General features: G+C 36.7%; 1 protein-coding gene across 1 annotated transcript; it reads right to left on the bottom strand.

The window, feature by feature from the left end:
* Positions 1–9,411: 9,411 nt before the first annotated feature.
* LOC110698157 lies at positions 9,412–10,193 on the bottom strand. Its single transcript, XM_021875564.1, has 2 exons — positions 9,835–10,193; positions 9,412–9,703 (listed from the first exon to the last, which is right to left on the bottom strand). Exons 1-2 carry the CDS (start codon positions 10,191–10,193, stop codon positions 9,412–9,414), a joined length of 651 nt encoding a protein of 216 aa, XP_021731256.1.
* Positions 10,194–14,577: the final 4,384 nt, after the last annotated feature.

The following is a 14,577-nucleotide window of genomic DNA, read 5'->3' as shown; positions in this document are numbered from 1 at the left end:
TAAGGACAACAAGGGTCTGGGTTAAAAGACCACCCTACATTTACCCAAAGGCCTTGGAGGTTTAGGAGTATGTTGAGACGAATTCTCTATTAGTTGAGACGAATTACTAAAAGAGGGGGTGAATTGTAGTAACTTCCTATATGACTACTTTTCGCAAAAATTAAAAAATGTAACAGGAACTTGAAAAGCACACACAATCACTACAAGAAAACAGCTGATTTCCGACGAAAAAATTCCGTCGGAAACATAGGAAATTCCGTCGGAAACATAGGAAATTCCGTCGGAAACAGGTTTTCCGACGGAATTCTGTCGGAGATAGTCTGTCGTAACAGCCTTTGTCGGAAATTCGACCTTTTCCGGCGGAAATTCCGTCGGAAGGCGTTATTCCGACGGATCTAATTATGTCGGCGCTGTTTTTGACTTTATTTGAAATTCCGTCGCAAATTTCTGGCAGAAATTTCTGTCGGAATGGGTTAGGATTCCGACGGAATTTTCCTCTTCCGATGGAATATTCCATCGGGAGTGGAATATTTTGACAGAAAATTTCGTTGGAAAAGTCAGTAAAAAAAAAAAAAAAGCCCCCACCCCACCTGCCCAGACCACCCACCCCCACCCCCACCCACACCAACCCCAGACCACCCCAGGCCACCCCAGACCACCATGTCGATCTCCACCTCGCCACCCCCACCCACATTGTACCCACCCAGACCACCCCCACCCCCACCCACACCCACCGTATCGATCTCCACCTCGCCACCCCCACCCACACCCACCGTATCTCCACCTGGCCACCCCCAAAACCACCGTATCTCCACCTCACCACCCCCACAACCCACAAAAACCACAAAATCGAAACTAAAAACCAATAAAAAAAAACCGAAACTTCAAAAAAAAAAAAAAAAGAAAAGAAAATCGAAACCACAAAATCGAAATAAATAATTTATATATTACATAGTCCGAAAATCCGAAAAATTACAAACTTACATTACAAAATTTAAAAACTTAAATTACAATTTCATCATAAAAATTAAGTATAATCATAAATTTGTGAAAAATAAACCTAGATCTACAAACTAACCCATATTTAATCTATATTTCCGACCTTCTACGGTACTTGACGCCGGACGACACAACAACTAGTGGTTGAAGGAGGTGTTGAGCGGCGGAGGTTGTTGCGGCTGTGGTTGTTGTTGTTGCGATTGTTGATGTTGATGTTAATAAGAGACGTAGATAGAAAGAAGGAGAAAGAGGAGAAGGAGAAAGGAAAGAGAAAGGAATGAAAAGAACGAGAAGAGAGGAGATGGAGAAGGAAAGAGAAATGTAAAAGAAGAAGGAGAAGAGAGGAGAGAGAAGGAGAAGAGAGGACAGAGAAGAGGAAGAGTGGCGGAGAGGAGAGAGAAATGAGAATTAAAGGGGGAACCGGGTTTTGTTTAGGGTTTTTTAGGGTTAGTTTTTTTATATTATTTAATACTTTTCCGACGGAATATTTTCCGCCGGAAATTTAATGATTCGACGAATATTATGTCGGAAATTTCCGATGGATTTTATTTCCGTCGAAACATTACATTTCCGACAGAATATTCCGTCGAAAAGCCCATAAATTCCGACGGATTTATATTTCGTAGGAAACCCGTCGTAAATTTTCGACGGAATTTTATAAAGTTGGAATTTACTGGATTTCCGACGGAAAAAAATGTTTTTCGGAAATGGTTTGTCGGAATTCGAATGTTTTCTTGTAGTGAATGATATTTACGAGGAAACCTTCCAGGATCCAATTGGAAGTAAACCTCAACCCTCCAAGAGATTTCAAACACCAAATCAATCCACAAGAATAGGGCAACACACTAAGTTACAACTCCTATTAAGCGCAGACCTTTACTCACAAGTTCTAGACTTACTTGCTACTCGATAGAATAACCCTTCTCTACCCAACTTAAGCTCTGACTTAAGTTCTACTCTGTACTCCCAGAGCACACAATACTCAGCTTCAAAAGCTTACACACTGTATGCAAAAGTAAATCACTCACTCAAATCCCAAAACAATACAAACTCTTGACTCTAATATGAAATTAGAAAGCTACACTTGAAACCCGAAACTGATATAATAAACCTCTTAAAACTTTAGCAAACATACACTTAAGCACTCTCGATATTTCACGCATAAAAGTCACTCCTTTTCTCAGAATATGAACACCTCTATTTATAAGAAGTATTCAAACTCTAAGTTTAATTACTGAATTGCATCATCAAGCTTTGTAATGCATATTGAAACTTGGGTTCTTCGCAGACCAGGACTAAATTCTTGTTGTTTTCTTATCTCCAGCACCTTGTAGGAACTCGTTGTCCAAGGAACAGTCTTAAATGCAGTCCAAGCTAGTATTCTTAGCTTGTTGTCCTGCTCTTGTTAGGAAGCTTCTCTCTGTGTTCCTATTAGGGATCACTTCTAGTTCCAATGTAGAACTCTTCTTCTATTCTCTTTATCTTTCCCCAATTTCTCTTAGGGATCGCCATAGCCAGATTACTCTTTCACTCCCTGAGTCTACTTCACCCGTACTAGTTCAATATTTAGAGAAATCTCATTAGTTAAAGTTTGCTTTTTCATCATCATCATCAAAAGTACTTAAAATTCAACATTGTCAAAAATAGGAAAGCACACACTATGCCCAACACAGGGTTTGAGATCTGGGTTTAGGGACGTAAGTAGACTCTCTTAGGGTTTGAGAGGTATTAGATTAGTAGGAAATCTTTTGTTACAAGGAATTGCTAGGAAAATAGAGAACGAGAATAATTTGGTTGTTGGAAAATGGGTTGATGGAGATATTCCATAGTACAAATCATAAACCACTCTCCTAAGTGCAAAAAATTTGAAAGTTAATAAATTCATCTTGCCACGTGGTACACAATCTAGGAAATTTGATTAATAGTTTGGAACTTCGTTATAGTTTAAAAGATGATATGATTTTTTGGTTTCATAAATCAGTCAGTATTTTGTTAAAACCAGTTATACTATGCTACTTCCTACTAATTTACCTTGTCAGGTTAATGACTCATACAAGTAAACCTGGGTATCGTGCCGGGCCGTGCCTGGCGGGCCACGGGCTCTGGCGTGCCGTGCCGGTTGTGCCGCCGTGCCGAAGACCCCGTGTCGTGTCGTGCCGGCCATTCTCACAGGCCGTGCTGGCCTAGCGGGCTGGCTGCGGGCTAGTATGTTTCAAGATTTTATTTTTTATTTTTTTTATTTTTTTATAATGTATACACTATAATACTATATAAATAAATATATATATAAATATATAAATATATAATTTATATATAAATATATAAATATATATATTTATATTTATATATATATATTATAATATATATATTAATATATATATATTTATTTATTTAGGGCGTGCCGGAGCGTGCCTAAGCGGGCTGGCACGACGGGCCTAGGGGCGGGCTCGTGTCGTGCCGTGCCGAAAAGTCCACCTCTTGTCCGTGGCACAGCCCACGGCATGCCGGCGGGCCACCGTGCCGTGCCGGGCCACCACCCGGGCCGTGTCGTGCCTCGTCGAAGGGCGGGCCGTGCTGGGCGGCACGCGGGCCACCCTGGCCCGTGCCCAGCTCTATATACAAGTAGATTTGGGCTATGAAGATTCTACCAAAATGGAAATTATTTTTGCGGAAAGTTTTCAAGAATGTATAGGCTACCAAAGTAAATCTCATACACCGTGGTTTACAAATCTCCCCTGTTTGTACTTTGTAGCATATGCGGGGAGAAAGAAGAAGATGATCAATTGTTCAGATATTGCACATCAGCAATGGTGACTTGTACTTTGTACTTTTTACAAATCTCCCCTATTTGTACTTTGAAGCCATTATTGATTAAGTTCTCTAATATATCCGGCTTTTTAAAAGCCAGGACGAGGAAAACTTTATAAGAAGTGCTGATTTTGTAAGCACTTTATGGGGAATGAGATAGTGTGAAATAATCATTCTTTAAGAAATGATACCGTCACAAGACAAGGTAAAGCAATGATGCTGTCACTTGACAAGTGCTTAGTTTGCTATCATTCTTTCAGCAAACTGTACCCTTGTCATGCGACGGTATCTAGCAAATATAACCTAGATACCGTCACGCGACAAGGGCTCAATTTGGTATCCTTTAGAATGATATCAGTTTGCTAAAAGAATGATACCGTCACGCGACAAGGGATCAGTCCCAAACATCATTCTTTTAGAAATGATACCGTCACGCGACAAGGGCTTAGTTTGCTAGCTGTTTGCCTTGTTCGCATTTAACTTGATGAAAGAAGCATTTAGCTGGTGTACTATAAGGGATGAGGCAACCTTCTCCACGGCCTGCCCGTGGTTGATCATCATGCTCCAGAACCAGCCCGTGGTCGTCCTTTTGACTATGCTTTTAGTGTAATAAGAAGATAGTATTTTTTAGTTTTGTACTATGATATAAATAGCTGCTTAATAGGAAGATAAATAATTAGGTTTTTCATATATTTATTATTTTTGTTTTACGTTCGTTGTTCTTCTCCTTTGTTCTTCCAAACTTTGTCGTTCCATTGAAGATTTATTCAATTCAAGTACTTTATTTTTCTATTTATTTTTGTAAAACTTAATATTATGTTTTTCCTATTGTTTTTTTTATTTATTTAATTATCATGTGTGAGTACACTACTAGAAAATAGTCAAATTTCGACGGACACGAAAATCCGTTGGAAAGTACAAAATTTCCGACGGATTTTATTTCCATCGAACATCTGTCGGAAATTTCAGATTGAATTTTAATCTGTCGGAAAATTATTTATTTCCGATGGAAAATTCGTCGAAAATGTTATATTTTCCGACAGATATTAATTTCATCGAAAATTTCCAACGGAATTTAAACCCCTTCCGAAGAAATTATGGTTAGAAAAAAATCAAAATAAAAAAAAAACCTCAAAACCCTAATTAAAACGGCGCCCCTCCTTCCCCATTCATTTCTCTCTCCTCGTCTCTTCTCTCTCTCCGCCTCTCTTCTGTTTCTCTCTCCTCTCCTCTCCTCTCATCTTCTATTTCTCTCTCATCTCTTGCTCTTCACTTTCTCTCTCCTCTCCTCTTCCCCATTCTTTTCTCACGGCCATTCTCTTCTCTGATTTTTTCTCACGCCCCTCTCCTTTTCTTCTCTTCTCTGATTTTTTCTCATGCCCCTCTCCTTTCCTCTTTTCTGGTTTTTCTCACGCCCTCTTTCTCTGGTGGTGGGTTAAAGCCGATAATGGTGATGGTTTAAAACAAATTAATGGTTTTTATGGTCAAATTCGACCATGAAAATGCTAGTTTTAGAGTATTCATGGTCGAATTTGGCCTTATTAAACCAAGTTCGAGGTGAAATTCGAAGCTAATTCGATTTTGAAGGTACGTTTTAATGTTTTTAATTTTTGTTTTTGATTTTTTTATTTAATTTTTCGGCTGTGGTGTTTGGTTGGGCCGTTTGTGTTGATGGTTTTAGGTGGTTGGGTTTGGGTGTGGGTTCAGTCAGGGTTTTGTTTAGGGTTTGGGTGTTTTAGGTGGGTGGATTTGGGTTTGGGTTTGGGTTTGGTGGGGTTTTGGTTAGGGTTCGATCACGGTTTGGGTTAGGTGGGTCTAGGTTAGGGTTCAGTGGTGGTGGTGGTGGGTGTGGCTGATGCGTGTGCGTGTGTGATGTGTGTGTGTGTGGTGGGTGGCGCTGGATTTGTGGTGGCTGTGGGCTTATGTAATACCCTTGAAATTTCCTATTTTTAAAAATGCTCATTATACTCTAAATAAAACCCTTTTTAGGAAATAGTCAAAGTATTACCGCTACCGTGATAACGGCTAAAGCTAATTTATAAAGTCACACAGAGGAAGTCTAAAAATAAAAACTAACTTTCAAAATAAAACTGGAGTTCACAACCTCAAAACGAAAGTAGATTAAAACATTCACAAGTTAGAACCAATTCAAACATGACCCTTTTTAAAAACCAATTAAAAATAAACACAATAACGTTAGTCCATAAACAAACCAATAATTCTGTTACTTAATCATTATTTCAGCTTTCGACTCACCATATAAATGGGTCATAGTAGGGACGGTCCAAAGGAAAGCCAAACACAAACACAAAAGTACGAATTAGTAAAAGCTGAGTACATATGCACCACATTAACATGAATATTCTAGCATCAAATAAAATAGTTAAAACATGCTCGCCATACAATCACAAGTCAACTTCCCTTTGACTCATAACTAGCAATATTAATTTTTAAATAATAACTTTGGATTACTCATCGAACGGGTCGGGTTTCCTTCCTTTAAAAATAGCCCATTAAATATGGAGCTTCAAATTAGGGAGCTACCCCAATTTACACCTACTATGTCACACTTGTGATAGAATTCCAACGCCGCAATAATAATAGAAAGTACAGCATCTTGTACCCCTGTAAAAGGTATGGTTAAATACAAAACCCCATAACCCCGCCATATGTTCATACTCAAGGTATATACGTTTCGAGAGTTTTGGTGCGTATCCTCTTACACTTTACGTGATTTATCAATTATTTTGTGATGACTCCAACCAAACAATCAAGAATAAACATGACAACAATCAATAAAAACTTCCAATTCATTCTTGAATTATTTAGAGAGCACATACTATTTATTTTAATTAAGGTTCCTTGCCTAGTTTTGTGCACAAAATTGCACGATTACTACTTTGGTGCTTAATATGTACTACTAAACTTCCTTGACTCAAACTCAACTTACATGAGCAAGTAAATAAATAAATTAACTTCTTGACTCAACACCAATAGCAAATGGGTGAGAAATGAATTCATGAATCATGCTCAATAATTCTAATTTTAGCTCTTTTTAACATACATAAGCCTTGCATCTTAAATTCATGCTTTCTTGATACTTGAAAATAAAACATACTTCCATGATTCATACATATTCAACTTGTATCATGCCTCAAGTAATATATTCATATGCTTGCATAACAATTCATGCTCAACCAACATCAATTCCAAGCACATAATCAACCAAACATGCTACTAATTCATCACTTAAATCATACTTTACAATCCTCGCATGATACTACGTATACACAAATATTCTTGTGCACATACGCACCTTGATAATGCCTAATCTCGGCCACACTCGCTAGAAATCACCTAACTCTAAGCTTCCTACATTTAAGAATACATAACTATATCCAATATTCTCACAAATTTCCAGCAACTATAATACACTTTAAACCGAACTAATTAACCCAATTTAATGACATAAAAGCAATAAAACCTTTTCGTTAATTGGGTACTTTAAATCCGTTCAAAAAGTCTTAGTTTTTGTGACTTAAATAAAATTCCAGCACACTTATTTAATATAAAACATAACTAATAGACTAGAAAATCATATTTTAATCATTACAACATTTTCCCTTTTTATGGGTAATCAAACCCTAACACAATAATTAAAAGTAGTGTGTATAATTAAATTCCAGCAATAAATTGAGGACCTTAAACTCATTAAAAACATGTTTGAACCATTTATTAAACAACAATAACAAAAACCTAGGATCAAACCCTAACCATATACAATAGATTCCCAAATTTCAGGGTTTGTAAATTAGGGTTTTTGATTAAATAAAAATATGAAAATTATAGGAATAATTTAACAACATAAAATATCCAAAATCAACACCAAAATATAATCAAAACCATGTTTTAAAAATGAAAACAACTAGAATTAAATTAGGAAGAGAAAAGATTTTTTTTATTTTTTTTTAATTTTTTTATACAATACTGAACCAAAAACAAAAGGAGAGAGAAGGAGGGTGGCCGGCGGTGGTCTTCGGCTGCTGTTGCTGGCCACCGGTGGTCGTCGGTGGCTGGTGGTGGTGCCGGTTGGCTCTCGGACGTGAGGGGAGGAGAAGAGGGAGAGAGAGGCGTGGGAAAAGAGAGGAAAAAGAATAGAGAAAAAGGAGAGAGAAAATAAAGAGAAAATTTTTGGGGTTTTTGTTAAATCTAACAATTATGACTTTCGAGTGAAAACCTTGGGGTTTTTAATTATTCATGCTCTTCTTTTGAAACAAAAACTTATAATTACAAGACTGCCATTACTAAGTCCTATTCTCCCTTAACTTTTCCTTTGGGGCCAACTTGTTGGGCTTTTAAGTGTCCTCAATTTCCCAACAAGTTGATCCAACCATTAAATAAGGATGACCCAATTCAAAACTTTTTTATTGCCTCAATGAATGACTCATATTATTTATACACACTTATATATATATATATATATATATATATATATATATATATATATACACACACACACACATATACACACACACACACACACACACACACACACATATATATATATATTAGAAAAATATGGAGTATTACAGTCTACCCCCCGTAAAAGAAGTTTCGAGGGCACGAAAATCATAAAACTTTGTTCAAAACTTATTTAAAACTGTACTTTTTCACCCACTTAGTAAAATCTTTTCTTAATACTTATTGTTGTTGTACTTTTTGTAACCTTTCTTGATCTCTTTCTTTCTAATTTTTGTATAAAATTTTATAAAATATAATAAAAATGCTTGAAAATAAGGTAAAAAGCGCGAAATTCTACCGCATTCTTCTACCCCCCTTAAAGAAAATGAGTTACGTCCCCATAACTCAACTAACCTCAAACAATTCTGGGTACTTTTTTCTCATTTCATCCTCAGTTTCCCATGTTGTTTCCTCAGTTTCTTGATTCGTCCACAAAACCTTTACTATCTTGACATCTTTTTTGCGTGTTCTACGTAATTTACTATCAAAAATCCTTACAAGTCTTTCCTCATAGGTTAGGCTTTGGTTTAGTTCTATGGTTTCAAGTTATAGGACATGCGACTTGTTTAGGATATACTTTTTCAATTGAGAAACGTGAAACACATCGTGTACCTTGTTGAGGTCCATAGGCAATGCCAATCTATAAGCAACTTTTCTCATTCTTTGCAAAATCTCATATGGTCTAATGTACTTTGAACTCAACTTCGCTTTTTTTCCCAAATCTTATCACTCCTTTCATTGGTGAAACCTTAAGAAAAACCTTATCACCTATTTGAAATTCCTCTTCCCTATGCTTTAAATATGCGTAACTCTTTTGTCTATCTTGGGCAGCTTGAATCTTAGCGTGGGTTTCTCTCACTTGCTTCATTGTTTCTTCTATCAATTGAGGACATAGAATTATTGTCTCGCTAATGTCACTCCAACATAGTGGACTCTTACACTTCCTTCTATACAAGGCCTCAAAAGGTGGCATGCCAATGCTTGCATGGTAATTATTATTGTAAGAGAATTCTACCAAGTTTAAGCTATCTTCTTTCCACATTGGTAATCTAACACACATGATCTTAACATATCTTCCGAGGTTTAGATAGTCCTCTCAGATTTTCCATCTTTTGCAGGGTGAAATGCTATACTCATCTTCAATGTCGTACCAAAGTTCTCTTGAACACTTTTCCAGAATTTCAAAAGAAATTTAGAATCCCTATCTGAAACAACGTCCTTAGGAACTTCATGTAGTCTCAAAACATTTTCTATGTAAGCCTTTACAAGTTGTTCCATTTTCCAATTCTTTTTCATTGGTATAAACACTGTTGATTTGGTAAGTCTATCCACCATAACCCAGATGGTATTATTCCCATTCTTAGACTTAGGTAAGCTAGTGATAAAATCCGTCAAGATGCAATCCCACTTCCAAGCCGGGATCTCGAGTGGTTGTACTGTTCCCTGTGGTCTCTTATGCTTTATCTTAACTTTCTGACAGGTTAGACACTTGGCTACTATACAAACTCTGCTACTTCCTTCTTCATCTTAGGCCACCAATACACCTTTTTCAAGTCTTTGTAAAGCTTATTTCCTCCTAGATGTATTGAATAGGGTGTATTATGCCCTTTTTCCATCAACTTCTTCTTCAACTCCTCACATTTTTGTGGTACACACCACCTCCCGTTGAATCGAGTACTCCCATCATCATGGACTTTGAAATCAGTCGCCTTTCCTTGCTTAATCTTCTCTCTTATGCGATCTAATTTCACATCCCCTACTTGGTTATCTTTAATCTCATCGAATATCGTTGGTTGGATACTCAAATTATCAAGCATTCCTTCCAACGTTCTATGTGGTACTACCTCGAGGTTCAACTTACTCATTTCCTTACAAAGTTTATTTGCCACTATCAAAGCATTCACCCCATGAGTTGCTTTGCGGCTCAAAGCATCCGTGACTACATTCGTTTAACCCTCGTAGTATTGGATATCTATTTCATAATCATTGAAGAATTCTAGCCACCTACGTTGTCTCATGTTCAAGGTTGATTGCGTGAAAAGATACTTCAAAATTTAATGGTCTGTGAATATCCTACATTTTACTCCATATAAATAATGTCTCCATGTTTTCAACGCAAACACTATTACTGCCAATTATAGATCATGAGTAGGGTAGTTAACTTCATGTTTCTTAAATTGTCTCGATACATAAGCAATCACCTTCCCATTTTGCATCAAAACACACCCATGTCCGTTCTTAGATGCATCACTATATACATCATAAGAACCACTCCTATCAGGTAAAGTCAACACTGGTGCTGTAGTCAAACTCTTCTTCAAGGTGTGAAACGCTTCTTCACACTTATCACTCCAAATGAACTTAGATTATTTCTTCATCAACGAAGTCATAGGTCTAGCTATCTTTGAAAAATTCTTCACAAATGCGTGTAATATCCTGCTAGACCTAAGAAGCTTTCAATATCCGATACATTCTTGGGTGTAGGCCACCCCTTCACCGCTTCAATCTTTGCAGGATCTACCTCCACTTCTTCCTTAGATACAATATGTCCCAAAAATGCTACCTTCTCTAGCCAAAACTCACACTTCGAGAATTTGGCATACAACTGGTTAGTCCTCAAAGTACCTAATACTGATCTCAAATGCTCTACATGGTCCTCTTTATTCTTTGAATAAACCAAAATATCATCAATAAATACGACAACAAATTGGTCTAGGAAAGGTTGAAACACTCTATTCATCAAGTCCATAAATATTGCAGGCACATTTGTCAACCCAAAAGGCATTACTATAAACTCATAGTGTCCATATCTCGTCCTAAATGCCGTTTTCGGAATATCCTCTTCCGCAATTCAAAGTTGATGATATCCAGACCTCAAATCAATCTTAGAAAACACTACTACATCTTCAATTGGTCAACCAAGTCATCTATCCTAGGCAAAGGGTATTTGTTCTTTACGGTTACCTTGTTTAACTCCCTATAATAAATGAAAGCCTCATGCTACCATATTTCTTCTTCATAAACAATACACATGGTGATGCACTTGGTCGTATGTATCCCTTCTCTAATAAATCCTGTACTTGACTTTTTAATTCACTCATCTCAGCAGGCGCCATCCTTCATGGTGCCTTTGAGATAGGTGTTGTTCAAGGTACTAAGTCTATGGTAAAGTCTATGGTTCTTTTTGGTGGCATACTCAGAATCTCTTTTGGAAACACATCTAGTAACTCCTTTACTACTTCAATATCCTCTGGTTTAGATGGTTCCTCATACTCCAAGTTTCTCACACTACAAAAATAGATTGGGTTTCCCTTATTCATATATTTTGCAACCTTCATCACAGAAATGATCTTAGTATGCCAGGGTTTTCCATGCCTCCATTGGGTTACGATCTCTCCTTGAGCCGTTTTTAAGTGGATTTTCTGTGACTGACATCGAATCTCAGCATGATAACGACATAACCAATCCATTCCCAGAATTATCTCAAGGTATCCTAGTTCAAATTCAATCAGGTTGGATAGGAATTCCTTACCTTTAATCTTTATGTGAACATCCTTATAGGTCGTAGTACAATAAACTACACCCCAAGTTGGAAGTTCTATAAGAATATCTATGTCATCTACAGTTTTCAGACAATGCGATAGTTTTGGAAGCATAACTTTAGAAATGGAAGAATATGTTGCACCAGAATCAAACAAAACTTTAATAGGAACTGAGAATATAAAAAATGTACCAGTAATGACATCTCTCGCTGCGTCAGCCTCACGCGAACCCAACACATTAAGCTTTCCTGGTGTTCTAACCTTGACTTGTGTGTTACCACTATTGGTATTCTTATTTCCATTCTGAAACTGCGCCCCCTTGTTCACTTGATTCCCATTGCTACCCTGACCTCCTTTCTGCTGATTCCAGTTCTATCCACTACCCTTTAATTGGTTGTTTCCTTGACCCCTTTTATTCTTAGAGAAACACTCATATGCCCTGTGCCCTTGCTTGTTGCACAGGTTACAAGTGACTAAATTACCCTCATAGTCTTTCCTTGGGTGGTTGTTGGAACATCTCTTACAGTAATATATCCTCTAGTTACGATCCCCAGGCTGGTTCCTATTTCCCTTAGGAAAATTGCGCTCACCTTGGTTGTTCCTATTGTTTTGGAAGTTATTACTTTGGTGGTTGTTAAAATTTTGCTTGTTAAAGTTATTTTGGTTCCCAGATGGTCCAGAACTAGTCATAGGCTCCTTTCTCTTCTCCCTAGCTTCTAATTCAGCCTTTTCATCTTTTTCCTTCAACTTCAACGCATGTAGATGCGCTGCCCTACCATACAACTCATGAAGATTGTCTAACACTTGCCTTGACAACTTGCCTTGGAGAGAAAGAGGCAATCCCCTCTCAAACATTCGAGCTTTCTGCCTATCGGTAGCCACAATATCTTCAGCACATTGTATTAGTTGTCATGTAACCATTTCACTTAAGTAAACACATCACCAAAAATATTTTTGAGTAATATCCCTTGATACCATTTACAGAAAATAAAAGTAATAAGTGATGTTTGATAAGGTTGTTTGAAGGTGGAAATAAATATAAAAAGAATAAATAATACTTTATTGAAATATTGAAAAGAAATGTTTGGAATATCCCAAATGTAGCTTTGCCACTTATTACTCACACAGTACTTTATTAAACTGTAACTATGAGTAAAGAATGAAATAAATACTCAAAACACTAAAGGAAAGTTAGTCTAAAATATTCAAATGTTGACAAAGTCAATCTTGTCTTTTATCTCCTTGTACTTCTTTGGATTATACTCAGGATCACTCCCATTATCACCATTATTGCCACCACCACCATCATCATCATCTGCCTCGGGATCCATTTCTTCCTCAGGGACTTCGCCAGACTCATCAGATTCTAAGTTAATGATTACTGGAAGGCTTAGAGGATTTGGATTAGGAATGATTTTGCATGAAGTATCCCCAAACTCATTATCTTGCTCCATTGGCTCACCTTGGCTCTCATAAGTTTGCTCAGGTTTTGACTTAGACATGGGATCATCATTTTCTGAAGAGTAATAAGGTGCATTTTGTTGTGGAGGTGGATCACCAAAGTTATGGTAAGGCGGAGGATAAGAAGCATATTGAGGGTTAAGGTAAATGAATTCTTTGTGAGCAATGTAACGGTATAAATATCTCCAATTTGCTCCCCACTGACCATTAGAGTCCTTATACTTAGTATAGTTAGCTACACCATTAGGCAAATGAAAATCACGAAAGCGACTCTTAATAGCTTTATAGGCAGGATAATTAGGCAAACAATTAACAATCGTGGTAGAGATATAGTCTGGTTGGTCAAGATGACGCTCCCCAAACACATCCGATCTATAAGTACAGTAAAAGCGAATCCTGCGAATATAATCCCACACATGCTCGTAGTCCTTCTTTACTAAAGTACTCGTGGTAGTGAATCTACTAGGTAAGTCAAACATCCTGCAAGGTATTTCGGGTTATGACTCAATAAAGAAAAATTCCTTTTCCATCAAGTATACAATTCCTTGCTAAAATTTAAGTTTGGTGTTTAATCATACAATTTAGATTATTACACATAAATATGCTTTCACATAGATACATATTATCATAGAACATGCTTGAACATCTTACATAAATAAAATATGCACATAGGAAGACATAAAATTCTAACCTATATCCCTTTCTTTCCTACCTAATCTCTCCACATGCTTTCAAAAGCAATTAAGACATAATTACATACCTTAATTCCTTCGCATACCTGCACACATAATTTTTATTTTTAAATGGAACTTTATATTTCGAAATTAGTTGTCCGAAAATAATAATAATAAAAAATTCGGACCCCTTAAATAAAAAAAAAATAATAATTTTGGCCCTTATTATTTTTAAAAAAAATTCCGACCAAATAAATAAAAAAAAATAGAAATTTTTGGCCCTTTGAAAAAAATAAATCGGATTTCTTAAAAATATTTTCAAACTTGATTAAATAAGCACTTGGTCAAGCTTCAAAACATAGGTACCTTGAAAAAACGTTTATGGCTTTAGTGGTAATTAAAATCCAACCAAAGCTCTGATACTACTTTATAATACCCTGGAAATTTCCTTCTTTTAAAATGCTCATTTTATTCAATATAAAACCCTTTTTAGGAAATAGCCAAAATATTATCGCCACCGTGATAACGGCTAAGGCTAATTTTCAAAGTCACACAGCGGAAGTTTAAAACTA

The sequence above is a fragment of the Chenopodium quinoa genome, unplaced genomic scaffold (genome assembly GCF_001683475.1).
Source record: "Chenopodium quinoa cultivar QQ74 unplaced genomic scaffold, ASM168347v1, whole genome shotgun sequence".
NCBI lineage: Eukaryota > Viridiplantae > Streptophyta > Magnoliopsida > Caryophyllales > Amaranthaceae > Chenopodium > Chenopodium quinoa.
Note: the sequence above shows the minus strand (reverse complement) of the source record. Positions and strands in the feature narration are given on the sequence as shown.